This window comes from Octodon degus, unplaced genomic scaffold (genome assembly GCF_000260255.1).
Source record: "Octodon degus isolate 3935 unplaced genomic scaffold, OctDeg1.0 scaffold00255, whole genome shotgun sequence".
NCBI lineage: Eukaryota > Metazoa > Chordata > Mammalia > Rodentia > Octodontidae > Octodon > Octodon degus.
In genome coordinates, this window is record NW_004524831.1 from 2633515 (window position 1) to 2658840 (window position 25326).

Genomic DNA, 25326 nt, shown 5'->3' on the forward strand with positions numbered 1-25326 from the left:
AGCAATTAACCACTAAGAAGAATATATGCAGTGTATTATTTGTTGAAACTGTACTTTCGATTTGATTTGAAACTGTCTCATTGCTATGTGTTTATTAATAAAACTTTGAAAAGGAAAAAAAATAAAAATATGCAGCATTATGAAAGTATCGACCACAGTTTGACAGGGATAGTTATCCTGTTCCTTTAGGTGAGCTCATGTGCTGTAAATATTCTTCCTGCTGTCTGGGCCTATAGTCTTCCAAGCTGTGAACAAATTAGTCGATGTTTTAGCTCCTGGACAAGGAAGACACTTGGTGCTGATTTTATTTCCCTCTTCCTGTAGGGAGAACATGAATGATGTTCCTACATTCCTCTGTTTGCTGAAAGAAAACCGAACCAATGTTTATGTGGATGCGCAGTAGTGAATCTCTCATTTTCAACTGTCATTAATCTCTCACGGTTTTTCCATATTTAAAAATTGGTAATCTGTGACAGATATAACACACAAACTTCCCATGTATGAAATATGCATCTGAGCAGAATTAACACACATGGGCACTTGCATACCACATACACAATCACACTAGTGAACACCTGTGTCATCCTGCACAGTGTCTTGCGGCTACTCTGCAACCGCCCCACATGCTGATTCCCTGGTGCGTCCTAACTTCAGGCAGGTCATGACCATTTTTTTAATGACATCTTCATGTTGTTTTACATTAACATTTCTTTTCTTCTTTTTTGTATTTTTTAGTAAGAGTGTACAGGGTCTACAGGTCTCACTACATAGATTGGACTCGTAATGATCCACCTGTATTCAGCCTCCCAAGAGCTGGGATTACCAGCACAGTTTCAATCACTCTCTCTGCATGCCCTGGGGACAGGGCTGGCATGGCACGCCAGGGATCGAACCCCAGCTGCTGCATCTGCCTAAGCAGTCCCTTTAATTCACTGAGCTATTTGGCAGGCCCTACATTAACTTTTCTCTTTCACCATTTACACAAAGAGCCTATACTCTATAACTTTGGTCATGCTTAATGTAATATTTATGTGAAATATCTGCACAGGTTTGTGTCAGTCAGCATTCATGGATACTTATGATCATTAATTTTTAATATATGCAAATAGATCTGGGTATACAGTCCAGTTGCAGGCCACTTACCTATCAGTTGCTAGATATCTCAATACCAGAAAAGCAAAAGCAAGCACCAAATGATTAAAAAGAAATCAGATAAGCCAATAATGGTGGTATACACCTGTAATCTCAGCACTCGGTAGGCTGAGTCAGGAGGATCAATGCAGGTTCAAGAACTGCCTGGGTTACAAAGGGAGCTCAACGTCAACGTGAACTTCATAGTGAGACCCTGTCTGTAAGTAATTATTTAAATATTCTTTTTAAAATGTTCATTTTAAGTGTGCAATAATTGTTATATTTCACATTGTTGTCTTCAATGTAGTTGCTTAGATTGCTTATTTAAATATACTAAGCTTCTGGTTTTTATAAAGAAAGATTTTCATCAGCTTACAAATGTAGGCACATAAAAACATTGGTCTTTATTTACGATAAACCCTTAAAATATACCCCCACATAGTGGGTTAACTGTAAATTAATAAATTTTCTCAAGCACAATAATGGAATGAGTTTACAACAGAAAATAGATTATTACCAGGCTGACATAATAAAATAGGACCAGTACTAACTACCTGGGGCTGAGGTCACCCTGTGCCAGGTGATCAGAAAATTAAGTGGGAATCAATTTGTGGATTATTAAGACTGAGTGTGCTTTTCTCTATGAACTGGTACACACTTGTACTATTTTCACTATTTGTGCAGTTTCTATGTTCTGGTCATCATGAAGAATATTTGTAGTAATGTCAGCTTGTACAATTATGAGCAACTGTGATGTTTCAAAATTCTGAATTATCCAATTTTATAAATCATATAAAGAGAAGTATTGTTAACTGTGAAAGATATTAAACTACTTGCAAAGTAGCTATGAAGTTACACAATCTTCTCACCATTTTTAAGAGCTCTAATTTTATCACAGGTGTCAGACTCCAATGTGTATCTCAATTCCACCTTAGAGTTCTTGAACTTTAGTTGAACTCATGCCTGTTCTCCAAATCATATGATAAGTAGTTTCCATATGCAAGCAGTTCTATTTCTGAAAAATGCTCTTTCTGATAATCCCTGCTAGGTTACAATAACTTCATGACTGCCCATGACTACTATTGTCATCTACTGATGCACACTGTACTCCACCTTGCTGGAAAGTACCTGGTATTTTTAGAAACTCTATTATTGGCAATTGGACCAACTCCTACAAAGCTGTTGTGATTCTGTCTTTGTAGTCGATGCTCCTGACTGGCACCAGTCTAGGGACATCATCCATGTACACTAAATAAACCTGTGTTTGTTCGCAGATTGTGACCTTCCGTGAATGTCTCTGGCTAATTACCATTAGCAGCATATGCTCACCAATGTGTACATTGCCTGCCTTTTTTATCCTAACCATAGAAAGCAACCTACAATGCAAAAAACTGAAATTATTTTGCTAAGCTTCAAATGGATAGAAGTGTTTTCTATTCCTCTCTATTCTTTGAAGCTGAAGAACCTTTCCTAGAAAAAGTAAATCCATCAATGAAGTAATGGATTTGTACTCGCTATGTGTCAGGGAGAGGGAAACCAAGAAGGGAAAGGGGCAGCAAGTAATATTTGGTATATCTTTGGATTTAGGATAGTGATTTATTCTGATGTCGTGCTCCTGGCTTCAATTTCTTAATGGGAAGTGCTCAAACATAATGAAGTTTTAAAATTTTAATTGATGAAATTGATGATATATACACTATTTTAGTAAGTAAATGATTATCATATTTATAGTTATAAAATGTTATCAGACATCTTGTGTGAAGAAGATACCATGAAATATGTGCAGGGCCCATCATTACTCTACTTAATGCAAGGGACATGAGTCACAGCAGGATGAAGAGGCAGGAGGACCCAGCACTCAGCAGCTAACGTCTCCCCAGGGCCTCAGCGCAGCTGCTTCTGTGTTGGAACCCAGGAAGGGCCGGCTCCCGAGCAACTTGATCACACTGAGTGTTCCTCGGCTCCCTTTGAAGGGACTACACCTCGCTGGGCTATAAGGACCAGGGTCGGTGTGTCCTGATCACCCAGAAGTGAGGTTTGTACCTGAGCTCACGGTGATCCTTGCTGTAGATCCAATTTCCATCTAGGCTATGACCCAGCTCCTCTGAGCTTCTCCAGGATCTGTGCCAGATGAATGAAGCAGAATTTTTTTGGATGCAAATGATAATTACAGTTCTGGAGAGTTGAAAATGTGTTCTCCTGTCAAAAAGAAACTTGTGTAACTGATACTTCAGAGGTAAAGAAAGACATGAAACCAGAATACTATAGGGACAAGTATCACGTGGAAAAAAACCCAATCCTGACAGGAAATTAACTTCCACTTTCCTTTAAATGTGTTTGTGAGCTTTATACAAGGAATGAAATTGTAGATAAAGTATAGAGCATTGAAAGAAACACATAAAAAGTAGATGTTTTTACAACACAAGAGTGCTGGAGCAGAAAAAGAATAGACACTTGGAAACGTAGAATTTTATATTTTCAAGTGTTATTAAACAAAAGACAAAAGGATTCATCCTTTATTTCATCAAATGAGTTTTTCTTGTGGTTGTCAAGGAACAAGAGAGCAAAAGAACTGTTAGAATGGTGGCCACACACTTCCCACTGATCAATTCATTCCCTCTTCACACCTCCACAGCCTCACCCTCAAGGTCAGCCAGGCTCAGCACAAAGCTCAGTGGTCCTCACAATGACCTCTGTCTTATATTGCCTCACCCTGCAATTGTTTCCATGTGATTTACTGTGCAATAGTCAGTTTTCCACTCAGTTAGTCTTGCTTTAATAAGCGACTTCTTTGTCTTTCTCTTATACTACCGGTGTTTTTATTTATTAACAGTACACATTGTGTCATTTTGATTTTTATGGAGTTTGTTTGATTGAATAAATTTGTGATCTGAAAGCACTCGAGGTGATAAATAGAGACAATGAATTTTATTCGGTGTCATCTCAAGCCTGCACATTTTCAATATTTATCAAGGATCTTTCATGGGAAACGAAATGTGTGAAACACTAAATGTGTAACCTTTATCAGTAATGTTGGCTCAGGAAATCTTTTGAAAACTGCTGTAAAAAATTTGGGATCAGTTCAAAAAATTCATGACTTGAAATCTCTGAATACCTTGGTTTTCCATATCACTCTTTTTGTTGGGTTTTTTTTCTCAGTATAAGACCATTTTATGACAGTATTATATGATTTATCACTGTGGGTAAATGGGAATGTCACTTGTATGTTGCATGCAGCTGACAGATATTCTTTGTGTATTCTTTATTATCTTAGTAATTTCAAGCGATGCAGGTATCATAACCACAGTATTGCCTGTGATAGACATGTTAGAATACGTGCTAACTGTTCTTCTTGCAACTTTCTAATAAATGCTCCTATCTAGTTTTATATGATGTTATAAAACATTCAAAAATTTTTATGCCTCATAAAGTACAGGATACAAACTGCAGAATGGACAGTTTCAATAATGAAAATTTGCCAGTTGTATAGAAGTAACTTCTTATACTATATTTCTTGCTTTTTGGAGAGCTTTAAAGTTAGCCCGTGAATCAATCAACCATTTTTGGTTTTAGCAGCGCTTTACATAGTTTGGATTTTTTATTCTTTGCTTAGTTGCTCTTTGTATTGCCCCAGAGCCTTAGGGCCACTTAAAACACTAGCAAGTTTAGAAACATCTTTGTGTCCCGAGCGCCCCCTGCTGGTCCTAAGCAACCCTGAAGGGAGGTTTATGACAGGCTCACATTGAGGTTTCTCTCACTGTGCTCTTGCACAGTAATACATGGCCGTGTCCTCAGTTCTCAAGTTGTTCATTTGCAGATACAGCGTGTTCTTGCTGTTGTCTCTGGAGATGGTGAATCGGCCCTTCACGGAGTCTGCGTAGTATGTGCTACTACCATCATAGATAATTGTTGAGACCCAGTCCAGCCCCTTCCCTGGGGCCTGCCGAATCCAGCTCATCGCATGACTACTGAAAGTGAATCCAGAGGCTGCACAGGAGAGTCTCAGGGACCCGCCAGGCCGCACCAAGCCTCCTCCAGACTCCACCAGCTGCACCTCCGCCTGGACACCTGCAAACACAGAGACATCCTGCTCAGCAAATGGTCACATATGCCCACTGTTTGTCTCACTCATGCCCCTTACAAAGTCAGTCATTCTTGTCGTTCATCAGTTACCTTTTACAATAGCAAAAAGAAAAATGCACTTCAACGTCAGCTCCATGATGTGCTGTCTGTTCGTGGCCCCAATCACCTAGCAGGAACAGCTGGACACCCAGGGCTGAGCTCCTCTGCAGAGCTGCAGGGGCATCCGGGCTGGGCTGGTTTTCATCAGCAGAGGGAGGCAATATTTGCATGCCCTCCTGCTATATAGACAGCTCCATTGTGGAAGCCTCAGAGAGGAAAGCGTCCAAAGCTCAAGAGAGTTTTGAGAGGTTTTTTGGAACATCCCTAATACCATAGAACACACGCCTCCTTGCTATGTGTCTGTGTAGTGATGAACACCTAACCTCATCTATTGTACTTACTCTTCCATACAGATAAGTGATGGATTTGGCCACTTCACACATTGCTGGTGTGAACACAGAATGAGGAGCATGATGACCCATAAGCTGTGAGCTCATACGCTGTGAAAGCATCCTGGGTTTACATAACAGACTCCTTCCCACAGTTTTCAGTTGCAATCTGAACCATTTCAAGACACAGGGTAACCCTTCATGTTTCATGATGTTTGGCAGACCAGTTCTTTCACTGAGAGAACATGGACGGATTTTTCTTTATTGTAATATGTTTATAAATGAACAAACAATTTCTTTCAAGCATAAGTACAAGAATCTTGTATCACTTTTTTAATCTCTGCATTAAGCTATGTACTATGAACTATGCTACACATATATGAATTAGAGTATGAAATACATTATGTTGTGAATTATTGACAAATGAGGTACATTTTGACATAAGTATACAACTTTTTAAATATTGCCAAAATCATGCCCATGTTCAAGAGATACAAAGAAGAAATACTCACAAATTCTCCTGTCAGATTCTGTGAAACCTCCTTGTTATGATTTGTTGTTTCGTAAAGGAATTGAACTCAGGAGGTCGTGCTTGCCAGGTGAGGTTTGTGTTGCTGAGCCGCATCTCCAGACCTAGAGTATCTTTTCTTCCAGCTTTCCTTAAACAAACATTTGTTACTGCATGAGAAAGTCTCTCTTCATAGTGACAAAATGATCAATCAAATTTTATATGATGATGATGATGATGATGATGAGAACTCTGTATGCCAAAGCACCCTCATTTTTAAGATCCACAGTCACCTTTCTAGTATTTTCAAATTGTTCATGCCCTCCCCTAGACATCCATGTGAAGGACATAAAATATACATGTGTAAATATATTCTGTAACCAAAATCCCTTTCACTCTATGGAGTCTGAAGTCTCCATCTATGAGCTGGAGAGACACACTCTGAGTACTCTCCAGTGTATATTATTCTGAGTTTGAAGGGAAACTCAGATACTGACAGGAAGCCCTCACTCCTCAGCTGCTCTCACTGCATGTTCTCCTGGGGCCACTCCTGGTTCTCTGCAGATTACCACTTCTGGTCCAGAGCTTTCCATACTGGTCCTGAGGACACTTATGTGATGTCAGGTAGGAACATATTTGATCCTGTGCACCCCTTCAGATCTGCACCTCCCTATGCATAGCTTTGTAGCTGGGTTCACACTTATGTCCCTTAGAAAACGTCTTGCATGGTAATGTTTTTCCTTGATACTGAGAAGAGATGTGTGAACTGGAACCTGAATGTGTCTTTAGAAATGCTGATGGGCAGGTGAGATAGCACAGTGGAATAAGCATGTGCTCAGGAAAGGGCAGGGACTGGAATTTGATCCCTGGAACCACATGTATTGCCAGCCCCGTCCCAGGAGTGCTGAGCCAGCCACCGAGACTGAGGGTGGCGGTGCACACCTGTTATCCCAATGCTGGGTAGGCTGAAAACGGGGGGATCTCTATGAGTCTGAGTTTTATAGTAAGACCCTGTACCAAATACATACACAAAGAAAAAAGAAATTCTCATTTGTCAAGAATGAATACCAAGCTGCACCTCAGCTATTACCAACTTGCTGTATCCTCTCCTTTTGCTTCCTGGATGCTAGAGTATCCAGCTATAGTGGAAATTTACCAGAAGAGGAGTAACCAGAGAATGCACTTGAGAGACAGGGACTGTGAAGGCTTTACTGGCCAGGTATGATCTCTTGCAGAAATACATGGAACAGCATAGGGGAGAAAACAGTGAGTCCTGAGATCAGATGAAGCATCTTCACGTCATTCTGTCTTAATTTCACAACACTCACACATGAAACTTCCACCAGAAAGACAAGGAAACAGCAGTGTTGCAGGTTCTTGAAGACTAGCTTTACAAATCTCACGTAATATTTGAAATATTGATATACACGGAATAAGGCCTGGTGGTGCATTCCTGTAATTCCAGCGCTGAGGAGATTGAGACAGAAGGATCACTATGAGTTTGAGATCAGCCTGGGTACAACAAAACTGAGCACAAAGGGCTGGTCACATAGTTCAGTGGATTAAAGTGTCTGCTTAGGCACTTGCACGGTCGGAAGTTTGATCCTTGACATGACGTGCTGGCCTTGCCCCCGGAGCATGCTGAGAGGAAGATTGAGAGTAGGAGTGGTGGTGCTTCCCTGTAATCCTAGTGCTTGAGAGGCTGAAAACAGAGGGATCACTGTGAGTCCAATCTGTGAAGTGAGAACCTGTAAACCCTGTGTTAAATACTTTAAGAAAAATTACTACAAAACTGAGCATAAGGCCAGCCCAAATGTGTAGCAAGACTATGACTCAAAAAAAAAACTATTGAGATACAAACAAAGAATATTCTGAGATGCAACATGAGTTTATCTAGTAGCTCCTAAAGCATTTGTATGAGGGGTGCACACTGTACATAAAGATGGAAAGCAGACAGAGCATGTAGAATTTTGTGGATCTGCCTTTGGGTGGAGGATGCTGAATGAGCCTGAAAGAGCTCAGTGATATCTCTGGGTTCATTGCTCTTGACCCAGTGCCTTCGTCTCTAGTCCAGGAGATGTAGAGGAAGAGCTCCTTGGGGAGCTGGACTGCTTACAGATGAAGGAGGGCATGGGAAGATGAAAACCGCACAAAGAGAGGAGAGGAGTCCTGTGAGGTATATGCAGCACATGTGCATAACACACAGCATGAATCCATGTTCCATGGACATATACTATACACATCCATTTCAGGGTCCTGGCTGTAATCAATGTTCACTCTCCGCTTTCCATTTGCTCATTCCAAAACTGGTATATCCCAAGGCTCTGAGGTCAACAGACAAATGATGTTATGTCACTGAAACAGGCAAAACTTGTCTCAGAAACAAAAGTTGTCCTACATTTTCTGGACTATTACACACTTATCTGATTGCATTTTCAAGGGAAATACACTCATAGATGTGCAGGATCATGTGTCTATGTGAAGACCCAATTTTTATCCTCAAAGCGCCTCACACTTTGTTTTCTGCTTCTCAGTAGATATTTACAATTGTGTAGTGTCATCATTTGGGGTTTTGCAAGGGAAATGATACAAAAGAAGACACATATTTTATATTTTCATTTTATAAAGGTCACACAAATAATCATGTGCAAGGAGAGTTTAAGATATCTATCTAGTTGGGGATGTAGCTCAGCAATACCGTGATTGACAGGCAAGCTGAAGGTTATCAATTTGATTCCCAGAACAAAGAAAGAAAAGTAATCTTTCCCCACACAAGTGACCAAAGTATCTCACTGATGACCTGGATCCCATAGTAATACCCAGCATGAGTGCAGTTGAAGACTTACAGCTCATAACAATGCCTGATATGAGCCCAGCTGGAGGCCTAGGGCCTCTGGCAATGTCTCATTCAGTCCCATTTCATGGACTGTGCTGGGAAGTCCCAGAGGTCAGTGGTGGAAGCCAGTAAGCCTGTGTCAGCATGATGAAGGATTTGTTCCAGCAGGCTGAAGGATCTGCGCTGGATGCAGGAAACAATGCTCAAGGTAAGAAGCAGAGTGCTCCTAAAAGGTATCACAGACAACATTAGCAACAGTAAGGTTCGGATTTTCCACTGATGATGAGGAAACTAGAGTTCCCATCAGGAAAGCAAACACAACAAGCTTGTCCACTCAGATGAGTAGGGCATTGCCTTCCCTTCTGGAGCCAGGAAGCTATGCTTATGGCACTGACCAGAGCTTGCCAAAATTAGTCATACCAATTATAAAAGACAACAAAGTGAGCCCCTTTGATAATGAGAACAGCTGAATTCATCAGAAAAGCCAGCATGAGAAGCTTCTCCAGGAAAACCAACAGCTCCATACAACTTCCCTAACAGCCCTTCTCCTTCTCCTTCTCTCTTTTGCTTCTCCTTCTCCCTGTCTTCCTCCACCTCCTCCCCTTTTCTTCACTTTCTCCTCCTTCTCCGTTTCCTCCTACTTCAGTTTTGACTTTTCTGCTGTTGGCAACATTAGCAGATGGACCCCACACACCCAGCACCACAATGGTTCAGTTCAACCAGGTGTTACAAGTTGACCACCAGTCTCCAATCCACCACATGTAGTGTAATTTCTAGGCTTCTTGAAATAGAATCCAGATTCTTTGGTGCATTTTTTCTGTAGCAAGGTGAGTTGCTGTGAGTGAACCTCGAACTTGCAACTCCCTGCTGGGAGAACAATGATGCACATGTTCCTCAGAGCTGAGCTGAAGTGTGACACTGAAAGGCTTTCTGCTCAGTCACATGGATAGAACCAGACTTCACGTAACTCTCACAGAGCCAGAGAGGACCACTACTTGTTGACTATTGATGCATTAAAATGTTTACCAGTATTATGCAGCAAGGACCTTCATGAGTACTCCCTACTGAGTTCCACACCAAATGCTTTACAGATTATCTAAGACCAGCATGGAAGAATCTACCAGTTTTCTTTATTAGGTCTCCTTAAATAATTCCTTCTTGAGTTCTCATCCTAAATAATTTCTTCTTATTCCTCCTTAAATAATTCCGACACCTGATCCTGATTTCTGACCTCCATTCAGAATTACATGGGACCAATGGATTGATAGGAAGATTAGTAAGTATTCTCACAGAGAAAAGAGCAAAATGTTGTAATAATGCAATTGTCCTCACCAATTTGTCTCTGATCCAGGAAACTCCAGCTGAGTATTTATGAACAACAAAGGACACCAAGAAGAGCACAGCTCCATCCCTTCTTACTTGAGGACCCTGAGCAGGGGGCTGCACGTTCTGATCTCCAGTGTGAAGAAGTATAAATGCTGGATGCAGGAGTAACTCTGTATGTGACCATTTTATTAAGAAGGAACAAAAGCCCATTATAATCACCACTGCATTGGTGCTATTCCTTAACTTTGAAGGCCAAAGTCCCATAGCGATCCTCACCTGTGATGGCACAAGAGCCCCGCTGTGTTGTATTAATGTGCTACACCTTTGACTGGGACAGGTGCCTGCCCTTCAGTCTGGTTCCCTCTTAATTCATTGATTGAAGTCTATAGACTTTCTTGAATTTTGAAATCCACATCGTTTAATGCACAGAGACCTGCATCCAGCGTATTGCAGTCTGTTCACCTTTCTTTCTTTTATTTTAGATTTTTATTAGTAAATACATGAAGGATGTACTGTTTGCATTCATCATGGGTATGTAACACATGTATACAAAATAATTTGTTTTGTTTTTTATTTTAGATTTATGTACTCTCAAATCTAATAGTAATCACATGAACTGCATGCAGGTGACTGTCACATCAACAGTACTATGTGCAAATAGATTAACAGGTTGCACATGGACCTTCTGTGTAAGATGTGGACAAGTGGATGTAGCTGTTGCATTTTAAGATTGACAGCAGCTGGATGCTGACATCCAGAAGTAGATGCGTCTTACTTTCTGAGTGGTTCCTGTTTCTGATCTTTGATACTAGACATCTCTCTCTTCCTGTTCTGAGGCCCTCTGTAGGGTTACTCCTGACCAAGAATTCTGATCTCCATTCTAAATTAAATGGACTGATGGATTTTTAGGAAGATTAATAGCTATTCTCACAGAGAAAAGAACAAAATGTTGTAATTGTGCAACTACTTACATGGTGCGAAATATCACATACTCTGCTAAATCCTTGAAAGTTCAGGAAAGATTTGGTCAGTAGGCTTAAGAAAGTATATGTTTCACTTGTGGGCTTTATAATTAACAACAGCTGCCTATGTGCAATATTATATGACAGTTCAGTTTGAAAGGACTCAAATATTAACAGCCCTGGATACTTGAAAAAGAAGAGTAAATTTGAGTAAAAGACCAGGAGGATGTGAGTGATGAGTCAGGTGGTAACCAGGGACTATGGTGGTGCTGGGCTTCATGCTTAGGAAATGGGGATGGTTCAGCTGATGCTTCTTCATCTACAGCGGGCATTAGAGTATAAACAATAGCGGAAGGTGAATTTTGTATCATATTTGAGAACACGTGTGACTCTTCATTACAGTTATGTCAAGAAAGTGAAGACAGACAGTCACAGAGGAGCAGCAGTGTTGTGCTTGATACTCAGCTCAGGTCTGTGTGTGGAGATGAGTACACGGGAGCTCCATGATCCTCTTTGTTTTGAATCTTCAGACTTTTCTGAAACACAGATTATTATCTTATTCATTTATATTTTGTACAGGGTCTCGATATGCAGCTTGAAGTTATAATGATCCTCGTGTCTCAGCCTCCCCAGCGCAGGGATAACAGGCATGCACTACCATGCCTCAATTTGGTGGCTGGCTCAGTGGGGTTGGCATGGCTTGTGGTACCAAGGATCAAATCCTCGTCCTTGTCCTTGCCTGGTAGGAGCTTAGACCACCAAACTATCTCCCTGTCCCCAAAGCACAATTTTGAAAATCAATTTATATAAAGTTCAGTAATCTGGTGTTATTTGTTGAAGGATGTAGGCAATATTTGCAAAATATTAGGTATACATTGTGGAAAATTTGTAAGTAACATGTGTCAATTTCTTCTCTGAAAGAATAATACAGAAGCAGTCATAAATAATATGTGTTTATTTAGAAGTTGCGAAGAGTAGTTAATAGATGTTGTGAAGGAATATGAGGGGCTTTTGTTTTTCATTCTAAAGAGAATAGAAACAGATAAAACATTCTAAATGATGCACAATTTATAAAAATAAGATGATAGCTACTCAACAGTCATTGCATTGCACATTTCTGTCTTCAAAGTACTTGTTTGTATTCTAGATATAAGCCTATAACATTGGTCAAAGGAAAAATTTTAAGTATTGACTTCTACTTTTAAAAAACCTGATAGACAATTGGGGAGATAACTTGATGTTCTAAGCACCTTCCTGGCAAGGGCAAGGACCCAGGTGTAATCCCTGGTGCCACATGCCATGCTGGCCCTGAGACCTCAGACATGCCATCCTGACCACCTAATCTGGGCATGTTGGTGCGTGTCTGTAACCCCAGCGATGGAGAGGCTGGGACAAGAGGATCATTATGAGTCCAAGCTGTGTAGTGAGACTCTGTATCAAATAAATACATAAAATAATTTAAAAACTGATGAAAATTACTAGTACAATCATGTTTCTTGATATGTGTGTATACATACATAATTTTCTCCCATTCCTTTTCCTTTTTTCATATATTTTCTCCTTTCTCTCATCAAAAATGTCTATTACTAATGTTCAGTTTTTTCCTTTTAGTATATCTATTGTACCTTTCCAATTTTATTTATTCTTTCAAGGTCTTACACTAGGGTGAAAATATGATGTTTACACAAGTGGATCTGATTTATTTCACCTATGCATATAGTCTGTAGTTGTATGCATTTACCTATAAAATCCTCAAGTTCACCTTTGTTTATAGCTGAGACATATACCATTATAAAAAATACCACACTTTTTCATACATTATTCAGGTGATTGGCATTTGGGTTATTTTTGAGGTTATATTTGTTATTAGTTATGACAAATTCAGCTGCTGTCAACATGGGCACACATGTATTACCGTGCTATGATTATTTCAGTTCTTCTGGAAAAATGCCCCACAAGAGAATAGCTGGGTTGAATGGGAATTCTAATCCTAGTTTTCTTAGTCTCCATTCTGATCTCTGTAGAGGTTCTACCAGTCTGGTCTTTGTGAAACAGTGTAGAAGGGCAATTTTCCACCCATGGCCTTTCCAGCACTTGCTATTAGATGATTTCTTCATGATGGCTATTCTTTCTGGGGTGAGATGGAATCTCAGTGTTGTTTTAATTTGCATTTCTCAAATGACCAGTGCTGTCAAATGTTTTTTGATGTATTTATTTGCGATTTGTATTTCTTCCTCTGAAAAGTGTATATTCACCTCAGATACCATTTTTGAATTGGGTCTTTGAATTTTGGACTCATAATTTTTTAGTGCTTTACATATTCTAGAGAGAGGTCTTTTATGTGAGTGATTGTTGATCAAGATATTTCCCCAATTTGTGGGCTTTCTTTTCACTGTGCTGGTTATAACTCTTGATGTCCAGACTTTTTTCAGTAAGATAGGATCTCTGTTGTTGATTCCTTGAAGTATTTCCCATTCAGTTTGGTTTATTTTTTTACATCGACTGTCTGCCTATCCATATATCTTTAAGATTTCTACATTTTCTTTCAGTGTATCTATTGTTTTTGTTTTAATGTTTAATTCTTTAATCTGCTTTGACTTTATTTGATTGTATGGCAAGAGATCTTGATCTAATTTTAGTCTTCAGCATGTGGAAAACTAGTTTTTTCAAACAACCTCTGTTAAAGAGGCTATCTTTTTCCAGTGTACATATTTGGCCCCTTTCTCAAAGACAAGGTGGCTGAGTGCAATTTTATATGCGTTTTCATTTTTTAATATGGTTCATTGATTCTCCGATATGCTTTTGATCAGTCTGGTGCTGATTTTATAATAGTAGCTTTGTGATATAATTTCAAGTCAGGGATTGTAATACCTCCTTCCCTGCCTTTGTTGGCCACGATTGCCTTTGTATTCCAGAACACTTCTGGCTCCAAATGAATTTTAGAATTGTTTTCTATAGATATGTGACGTATATCAATGACATTTTGATAGGGATTACATTAAATCCATATGACAGGTTTGGGAATATAGCCATTTCCACAATGTTGGCTTTTCCTATTCATTTCTAGTTTCTTTTATTTTATTCTTTTGTGTCTTAGGGAAGGGTCTACAGCGTGTTCTGGGTCTCACTACTAGATCAGACTCGTGATGATCCACCTGTTTACAGCCTCCATAGATCTGGGATTACAGGTGAATGACGCCATGCCCAGTCTCAATTGCCATCTCAGTGAGCCATGGAGGCGAGGCCAGCAGAACAGGCCCTGAGATCAAACCCAGAGCCAGTGAGCTATTGTTTTCAATCCACTGAGCTATTTGGCTGACCCAAACCATCATATTTGTGTGCCTTTTCTTTCTGTCATTTTTTGAGAGAAGGTCTCATTATGCAGTTCAGGCTCACTTCGTAGCACAGGCTGACCTTGAGCTCACAAGGGTACTGCTGTCTCAGCTCCTTGAGTGCTGGGATTGCAGGCCTGTGCCACCAAACCTGGCAGAAAACATAATTCTTTATAATCCAAATTTAACCAGACTTATTTGTATCATAACACACATCGGTGTAGTCCATCTCTCCAATGACTTTATTTTATTTATTTATTTATTTCTGTATTTTAGGGAAAGTTCTACAGGGTGTTTAGGGTCTCACTATTAGATCAGACTCGTAGTGATTCTCCTGTTTACAGGCTCCCAAGTGCTGGGATTACAGGGACACACCACAATGTTCAGTCTCAATCGGTGCTTCAGCGCACTCTGAGGACAGGATCAGCACAGCAGAATCTGGGATTGAACCCCTGTACCCTGTGCTTGCTTATAGGCACTTTAATCTGCTGACCTCTTTGGCTGGCCCTTTCTCCAATGACTTTAGAGACTGCTCTTCCCTCCTCCTTTATGTTCCCTATTTTAAATTCAAAAGAATGTTAGAAACTAGCCCTGGTGGATATGGAAGCATTGTGATACAACGCAAGCTTCTAAGTCCCCATGAAGTCCAATCAGATTTGAAGTTTAAACATGCCTAAACACTTGAGGAACTGAACATGAATTACACAGGGCCAGATAAAGCAAAGCTCAGGGGGGCATGCAGTTCCCACTGATCAACTCGTTCCCTCTTCACACCTCCACAGCCTCACCCTCAAGGTCAGCCAAACTCAGCACAAAGCTCAGTGGTGCTCACAGTGACCTCTGTTTTATATTGCCTCACCTTGCAATCATTTTCATTTGACTTACTGTGCAATAGACAGTTTTCTACTCAGCCAGCCTTGCTTTAATGAGCCACTTCGTTGTACTTTCTTACTACGGGTATTTTTATTCATTTACAATATGCTCTACGCCATTTTGATTTTTATGGAGTTTGTTTGATTGAATAAACTTGTGACCTGAAAACACTTGAGGTGATAATTAAAAACAATATGAGCATTTTATTCTGTGTCATCTCAAGCCTGTTATACCTATATATTTTCAATGTTTATCAATGATATCTCATGGGAAACAGAAATGTATGAAATACTAAATATGTAGCCTTTATCAGTAATGTCAGCTCAGAAAAAAACTTCTGAAAGCTGTTGAAAATTTTTGAGATCAGTTGAAAAAATTAATGACTTGAAATCTCTGAATGCCTTGGTTCTCCATATCATTATTTTTGTTGATATTTTTTCTAAGTTCAAGAGCACTTTCTGACAGTATTATATGATTTTCCACTGTGGGTAAATGGGAATGTCACTTGTATGTTGCACAAAGCTGACACCTGTTCTTTTTGTATTCTTTATTATCTTAGTAATTTCGTGTCATGTACATATTATAACCAACTTATTGCCTAAGATACACATGTGAAAGAATGTATTGACAGCTCTTCTTGCAACTTTGTAATACATTTTTCTAACTTGTTTTATATGATGTTATAAAATATTCAAAAATTTTGTTCCTCATTAAGTACAGGTTGGAAACTGCAGAATGGACAGTTTCAATAATTGAAAATTGCCAGTTGTATAGAAGTATATTATCATACTATATTTCTTGGGTTTTTTTGAGAACTTTAAAGTTAGACAGTGAATCAATCAACCATTTTTGGTTTTCTTTGGGATTTTACTTAGTTTGATTTTTTATTCTTTGCTTTGTTGCTCTTTCTGCTGCCCCAGAGCCACATGCCAACCTACAATACTAGCAAGTTTAGGAACACCTTTGTGTCCCGAGCGCCCCCTGCTGGTTCTAAGCAACCCCAAAGGGAGGTTTATGACAGGCTCACATTGAGGTTTCTCTCACTGTGCTTGCACAGTAATACACGGCCGTGTCCTCAGTTCTCAAGTTGTTCATTTGCAGATACAGCGTGTTCTTGCTGTTGTCCCTGGAGATGGTGAATCGGCCCTTCACGGAGTCTGCGTAGTATGTGCTACTACCATCATACCTAATTGCTGAGACCCAGTCCAGACCCTTCCCTGGGGCCTGACGAATCCAGCTCATCGCATAACTACTGAAAGTGAATCCAGAGGCTGCACAGGAGAGTCTCAGGGACGCCCCAGGTCGCACCAAGCCTCCTCCAGACTCCACCAGCTGCACCTCAGCCTGGACACCTGCAAACACAGAGACATCCTACTCAGGGAATGGCCACACATGGCCATTGTTTATCCCACTCCTGTCACTGACACACTCAGTAGTTCTTGTTTTTCATCAGTTACCTTTTAAAATAGCAAACAGAAAGACGCATTTCAACATCAGCTCCATGATGTGCTGTCTGTTCGTGGCCCCAATCACCTAGCAGGAACAGCTGGACACCCAGGGCTGAGCTCCTCTGCAGAGCTGCAGGGGCATCCGGGCTGGGCTGGTTTTCATCAGCAGAGCAAGGCAATATTTGCATGCCTTCCTGCTATATAGACAGCTCCATTGTGGAAGCCTCAGAGAGGAAAGCGTCCAAAGCTCAAGAGAGTTTTGAGAGGTTTTTTGGAACATCCCTAATACCATAGAACACACGCCTCCTTGCTATGTGTCTGTGTAGTGATGAACACCTAACCTCATCTATTGTACTTACTCTTCCATACAGATAAGTGATGGATTTGGCCACTTCACACATTGCTGGTGTGAACACAGAATGAGGAGCATGATGACCCATAAGCTGTGAGCTCATACGCTGTGAAAGCATCCTGGGTTTACATAACAGACTCCTTCCCACAGTTTTCAGTTGCAATCTGAACCATTTCAAGACACAGGGTAACCCTTCATGTTTCATGATGTTTGGCAGACCAGTTCTTTCACTGAGAGAACATGGACGGATTTTTCTTTATTGTAATATGTTTATAAATGAACAAACAATTTCTTTCAAGCATAAGTACAAGAATCTTGTATCACTTTTTTAATCTCTGCATTAAGCTATGTACTATGAACTATGCTACACATATATGAATTAGAGTATGAAATACATTATGTTGTGAATTATTGACAAATGAGGTACATTTTGACATAAGTATACAACTTTTTAAATATTGCCAAAATCATGCCCATGTTCAAGAGATACAAAGAAGAAATACTCACAAATTCTCCTGTCAGATTCTGTGAAACCTCCTTGTTATGATTTGTTGTTTCGTAAAGGAATTGAACTCAGGAGGTCGTGCTTGCCAGGTGAGGTTTGTGTTGCTGAGCCGCATCTCCAGACCTAGAGTATCTTTTCTTCCAGCTTTCCTTAAACAAACATTTGTTACTGCATGAGAAAGTCTCTCTTCATAGTGACAAAATGATCAATCAAATTTTATATGATGATGATGATGATGATGATGAGAACTCTGTATGCCAAAGCACCCTCATTTTTAAGATCCACAGTCACCTTTCTAGTATTTTCAAATTGTTCATGCCCTCCCCTAGACATCCATGTGAAGGACATAAAATATACATGTGTAAATATATTCTGTAACCAAAATCCCTTTCACTCTATGGAGTCTGAAGTCTCCATCTATGAGCTGGAGAGACACACTCTGAGTACTCTCCAGTGTATATTATTCTGAGTTTGAAGGGAAACTCAGATACTGACAGGAAGCCCTCACTCCTCAGCTGCTCTCACTGCATGTTCTCCTGGGGCCACTCCTGGTTCTCTGCAGATTACCACTTCTGGTCCAGAGCTTTCCATACTGGTCCTGAGGACACTTATGTGATGTCAGGTAGGAACATATTTGATCCTGTGCACCCCTTCAGATCTGCACCTCCCTATGCATAGCTTTGTAGCTGGGTTCACACTTATGTCCCTTAGAAAACGTCTTGCATGGTAATGTTTTTCCTTGATACTGAGAAGAGATGTGTGAACTGGAACCTGAATGTGTCTTTAGAAATGCTGATGGGCAGGTGAGATAGCACAGTGGAATAAGCATGTGCTCAGGAAAGGGCAGGGACTGGAATTTGATCCCTGGAACCACATGTATTGCCAGCCCCGTCCCAGGAGTGCTGAGCCAGCCACCGAGACTGAGGGTGGCGGTGCACACCTGTTATCCCAATGCTGGGTAGGCTGAAAACGGGGGGATCTCTATGAGTCTGAGTTTTATAGTAAGACCCTGTACCAAATACATACACAAAGAAAAAAGAAATTCTCATTTGTCAAGAATGAATACCAAGCTGCACCTCAGCTATTACCAACTTGCTGTATCCTCTCCTTTTGCTTCCTGGATGCTAGAGTATCCAGCTATAGTGGAAATTTACCAGAAGAGGAGTAACCAGAGAATGCACTTGAGAGACAGGGACTGTGAAGGCTTTACTGGCCAGGTATGATCTCTTGCAGAAATACATGGAACAGCATAGGGGAGAAAACAGTGAGTCCTGAGATCAGATGAAGCATCTTCACGTCATTCTGTCTTAATTTCACAACACTCACACATGAAACTTCCACCAGAAAGACAAGGAAACAGCAGTGTTGCAGGTTCTTGAAGACTAGCTTTACAAATCTCACGTAATATTTGAAATATTGATATACACGGAATAAGGCCTGGTGGTGCATTCCTGTAATTCCAGCGCTGAGGAGATTGAGACAGAAGGATCACTATGAGTTTGAGATCAGCCTGGGTACAACAAAACTGAGCACAAAGGGCTGGTCACATAGTTCAGTGGATTAAAGTGTCTGCTTAGGCACTTGCACGGTCGGAAGTTTGATCCTTGACATGACGTGCTGGCCTTGCCCCCGGAGCATGCTGAGAGGAAGATTGAGAGTAGGAGTGGTGGTGCTTCCCTGTAATCCTAGTGCTTGAGAGGCTGAAAACAGAGGGATCACTGTGAGTCCAATCTGTGAAGTGAGAACCTGTAAACCCTGTGTTAAATACTTTAAGAAAAATTACTACAAAACTGAGCATAAGGCCAGCCCAAATGTGTAGCAAGACTATGACTCAAAAAAAAAACTATTGAGATACAAACAAAGAATATTCTGAGATGCAACATGAGTTTATCTAGTAGCTCCTAAAGCATTTGTATGAGGGGTGCACACTGTACATAAAGATGGAAAGCAGACAGAGCATGTAGAATTTTGTGGATCTGCCTTTGGGTGGAGGATGCTGAATGAGCCTGAAAGAGCTCAGTGATATCTCTGGGTTCATTGCTCTTGACCCAGTGCCTTCGTCTCTAGTCCAGGAGATGTAGAGGAAGAGCTCCTTGGGGAGCTGGACTGCTTACAGATGAAGGAGGGCATGGGAAGATGAAAACCGCACAAAGAGAGGAGAGGAGTCCTGTGAGGTATATGCAGCACATGTGCATAACACACAGCATGAATCCATGTTCCATGGACATATACTATACACATCCATTTCAGGGTCCTGGCTGTAATCAATGTTCACTCTCCGCTTTCCATTTGCTCATTCCAAAACTGGTATATCCCAAGGCTCTGAGGTCAACAGACAAATGATGTTATGTCACTGAAACAGGCAAAACTTGTCTCAGAAACAAAAGTTGTCCTACATTTTCTGGACTATTACACACTTATCTGATTGCATTTTCAAGGGAAATACACTCATAGATGTGCAGGATCATGTGTCTATGTGAAGACCCAATTTTTATCCTCAAAGCGCCTCACACTTTGTTTTCTGCTTCTCAGTAGATATTTACAATTGTGTAGTGTCATCATTTGGGGTTTTGCAAGGGAAATGATACAAAAGAAGACACATATTTTATATTTTCATTTTATAAAGGTCACACAAATAATCATGTGCAAGGAGAGTTTAAGATATCTATCTAGTTGGGGATGTAGCTCAGCAATACCGTGATTGACAGGCAAGCTGAAGGTTATCAATTTGATTCCCAGAACAAAGAAAGAAAAGTAATCTTTCCCCACACAAGTGACCAAAGTATCTCACTGATGACCTGGATCCCATAGTAATACCCAGCATGAGTGCAGTTGAAGACTTACAGCTCATAACAATGCCTGATATGAGCCCAGCTGGAGGCCTAGGGCCTCTGGCAATGTCTCATTCAGTCCCATTTCATGGACTGTGCTGGGAAGTCCCAGAGGTCAGTGGTGGAAGCCAGTAAGCCTGTGTCAGCATGATGAAGGATTTGTTCCAGCAGGCTGAAGGATCTGCGCTGGATGCAGGAAACAATGCTCAAGGTAAGAAGCAGAGTGCTCCTAAAAGGTATCACAGACAACATTAGCAACAGTAAGGTTCGGATTTTCCACTGATGATGAGGAAACTAGAGTTCCCATCAGGAAAGCAAACACAACAAGCTTGTCCACTCAGATGAGTAGGGCATTGCCTTCCCTTCTGGAGCCAGGAAGCTATGCTTATGGCACTGACCAGAGCTTGCCAAAATTAGTCATACCAATTATAAAAGACAACAAAGTGAGCCCCTTTGATAATGAGAACAGCTGAATTCATCAGAAAAGCCAGCATGAGAAGCTTCTCCAGGAAAACCAACAGCTCCATACAACTTCCCTAACAGCCCTTCTCCTTCTCCTTCTCTCTTTTGCTTCTCCTTCTCCCTGTCTTCCTCCACCTCCTCCCCTTTTCTTCACTTTCTCCTCCTTCTCCGTTTCCTCCTACTTCAGTTTTGACTTTTCTGCTGTTGGCAACATTAGCAGATGGACCCCACACACCCAGCACCACAATGGTTCAGTTCAACCAGGTGTTACAAGTTGACCACCAGTCTCCAATCCACCACATGTAGTGTAATTTCTAGGCTTCTTGAAATAGAATCCAGATTCTTTGGTGCATTTTTTCTGTAGCAAGGTGAGTTGCTGTGAGTGAACCTCGAACTTGCAACTCCCTGCTGGGAGAACAATGATGCACATGTTCCTCAGAGCTGAGCTGAAGTGTGACACTGAAAGGCTTTCTGCTCAGTCACATGGATAGAACCAGACTTCACGTAACTCTCACAGAGCCAGAGAGGACCACTACTTGTTGACTATTGATGCATTAAAATGTTTACCAGTATTATGCAGCAAGGACCTTCATGAGTACTCCCTACTGAGTTCCACACCAAATGCTTTACAGATTATCTAAGACCAGCATGGAAGAATCTACCAGTTTTCTTTATTAGGTCTCCTTAAATAATTCCTTCTTGAGTTCTCATCCTAAATAATTTCTTCTTATTCCTCCTTAAATAATTCCGACACCTGATCCTGATTTCTGACCTCCATTCAGAATTACATGGGACCAATGGATTGATAGGAAGATTAGTAAGTATTCTCACAGAGAAAAGAGCAAAATGTTGTAATAATGCAATTGTCCTCACCAATTTGTCTCTGATCCAGGAAACTCCAGCTGAGTATTTATGAACAACAAAGGACACCAAGAAGAGCACAGCTCCATCCCTTCTTACTTGAGGACCCTGAGCAGGGGGCTGCACGTTCTGATCTCCAGTGTGAAGAAGTATAAATGCTGGATGCAGGAGTAACTCTGTATGTGACCATTTTATTAAGAAGGAACAAAAGCCCATTATAATCACCACTGCATTGGTGCTATTCCTTAACTTTGAAGGCCAAAGTCCCATAGCGATCCTCACCTGTGATGGCACAAGAGCCCCGCTGTGTTGTATTAATGTGCTACACCTTTGACTGGGACAGGTGCCTGCCCTTCAGTCTGGTTCCCTCTTAATTCATTGATTGAAGTCTATAGACTTTCTTGAATTTTGAAATCCACATCGTTTAATGCACAGAGACCTGCATCCAGCGTATTGCAGTCTGTTCACCTTTCTTTCTTTTATTTTAGATTTTTATTAGTAAATACATGAAGGATGTACTGTTTGCATTCATCATGGGTATGTAACACATGTATACAAAATAATTTGTTTTGTTTTTTATTTTAGATTTATGTACTCTCAAATCTAATAGTAATCACATGAACTGCATGCAGGTGACTGTCACATCAACAGTACTATGTGCAAATAGATTAACAGGTTGCACATGGACCTTCTGTGTAAGATGTGGACAAGTGGATGTAGCTGTTGCATTTTAAGATTGACAGCAGCTGGATGCTGACATCCAGAAGTAGATGCGTCTTACTTTCTGGGTGGTCCCTGGTTCTGATCTTTGATACTAGACATCTCTCTCTTCCTGTTCTGAGGCCCTCTGTAGGGTTACTCCTGACCAAGAATTCTAATCTCCATTCCAAATTAAATGGACTGATGGATTTTTAGGAAGATTAATAGCTATTCTCACAGAGAAAACAATATTGTAATTATGCAACAACTTTCATGGTGGGAAGTATTACGTACTCTGCTAAATCCTTGAAAGTTCATGGAAGATTTGGTCAGTAGCCTTAAGAGGGTACATGTTTCACTTGTGGGCTTTATAAATAACAACAACTGCTTATGTTCAGTATTATTTGACAGTTCAGTTTGAAGGAACTCAAATATTATCAACCCTGCACACTTGAAGAATAAGTGTAAATTTGAGTGAAACACCAGGAGGTGTGAGTGATGAGTCAGGTGGTAGCCAGGGACTATGATGGTGCTGAACTTCATGCTTAGGAAAAGGGGTTGATTCAGCTGATGCACCTTTGTCTACAGTAGGCGTTAGAGTATAAACAGGTACGGAAGGTGAATTTTGTAACATACGTGACAAAAATGTGGCTCTTCTTTACACTATGTCAATAAAGTGAAGGCAGAGGATCAGCAGTGTTGTGTTTATTTGTCAGGTCGGTCTGTGTAAGGAGATGAATACACGGGACCTCCGTGATCATCTTGCTTGCAATCTTCAGACTTCTTTGAAGCACAATTTATTTATTTATATTTTATGCAGAGTTTTGTAATGCAGCTTGAAATTATGACTTCATGTCTCTTCCTCTCCAGACTGGGATAACAGTTGTGCACTGTCATGCCTGGTTTTGGTGGCTGGCTCAGCGGGGCTGGATGACATACAGTATCAAGGATCAAATTATGGTCCCTGAGCTTGCCTGGTGGGTGCTTAGGCCAGCAAACTATCTCTCTGTCCCCCAAGCCCAATTTAGAAAATGAAAGCCTCTAAAGTTCAACCCATCTGGTGTTTTATGTTGACAGATGTAGGTAATATTTATAGATTGTGGAAAATTTGTAAGGAAAATGTGCTAATTTCCTATCTGAACGAATAATACTGAAGTAGTCATAAACAGCATAATATGTTTATGAAGAAGTTTCTGTGAGTAGTTTGTAGATGTTGTGAAGGAATGTCAGGGGCTTTTGTTTTTCATTTTAAAGAGAATAGAAAAGCAATAGATAAAACACTCAAAATGATACATCATTTAAAAAAATAAGATGATAGGTACTCAATAGTCATTGTTGTATTATAGATTTCTGATTTCAAAGAAGTTCTTCAGATTATAGATACAAATTGTATAAATACAATTTGTCAAGTAAAAAATTTAAGCATTAACTGCTACATTTGAAAAACTGATAGAGGATTGGGGAGATAGCTTGGTGGTCTAAACACCTTCCTTATAAATGCAGTGACCCAGGTTCAGTTGCTGGATGCTCATGCCATGCTGGCCCTGGAACCCCAGGTGTGGCAACCCGACCACCTAAACCAGGCATGGTGGTGCATCCCTGTAACTGCAACTTGGAGAGGCTGAGCCAGTAGGATCATTATGAGTCCAAGCTGTGTAGTGAGACTGTGTCAAACAAATACATAAGAATAATTTAAAAACTGATGAAAATTACTAGTACAATCACGTTTGTGTGTATACATACAAGAGTTTTCCCCACTCCTTTTCATTTTTTTCATATATTTTCTCCTTTCTCTCATCACAGTTGTGCATTCCTTATGTTTATTTTCTTTCCCTTTTACTATATCTTTTGTACCTTTCCAGCTTTATTTACTCTTTCAAGTTCTTACACTAGTGAGAAAATATAATATTTACACATGTGGATCTGATTTATTTCACCTATGCATGTAGCCTGTAATTTTATCCATCTACCTATGACTTCCTCTAGTTCACCTTGCTTTATAACTGAGTCATCTTGCATTATACAGAAATACCACACTTTTGTATCCATTATTCAGGTGATGGGCATTTCGGTTATTTCTGAGGTTTAGCTATGACAAATTCAGCTGCCGTGAACATGGGCACACATACATTACTGTGGTATGAAGATTTAAGATCTTCTGTTAAAATGCCCAGAAAGAGAATAGCTTGGTTGAATGGGACTTCTCATCCTAGATTTCTGAGTAGTCTCCATTCAGATCTCTGTAGAGGCTGTACCAGTCTGCTCTTTCCACAACAGCGCAGAAGGGTAACTTTTCCCCCATGGCCTCTCCAGCACTTGTTATTAGGTGATTTCTTTATGACAGCCATTCTTTCTGGGTTGTGATGTAATCTCAGTGTTGTTTTAATTTTCATTTCTCCAATGACCAGTTTTGTGGAATGTTTTTTGATGTATTTATTTGCCCTTTGTATTTCTTCCTCTAAAAAATATGTATTTACCTCAGATGCCATTTTTGTATTTGGTCTTTGAATTTTGGGGAAAGAATTTTTTTTTTGCTCTTTACATGTGCTAGACAGAATTCCTTTGTCTCAGTGACCATTGATTAAGATATTTTCCCACTTTGTGGGTTTTCTTTTTATTGTGATGGTTATTTCTTTTGATGTTCTGACATTTTTCAGTAAGTTAAGATCCCTGTTGTTGACTCTTTGAA

General features: G+C 40.3%; 1 gene segment (V, D, J or C); it reads right to left on the reverse strand.

The window, feature by feature from the left end:
- Positions 1-1670: 1670 nt before the first annotated feature.
- On the reverse strand, positions 1671-17036 carry LOC101588074. The segment is given in 3 exon segments: positions 1671-1686; positions 4873-5199; positions 16937-17036. Coding segments are annotated over 2 exon segments (360 nt in total).
- Positions 17037-25326: the final 8290 nt, after the last annotated feature.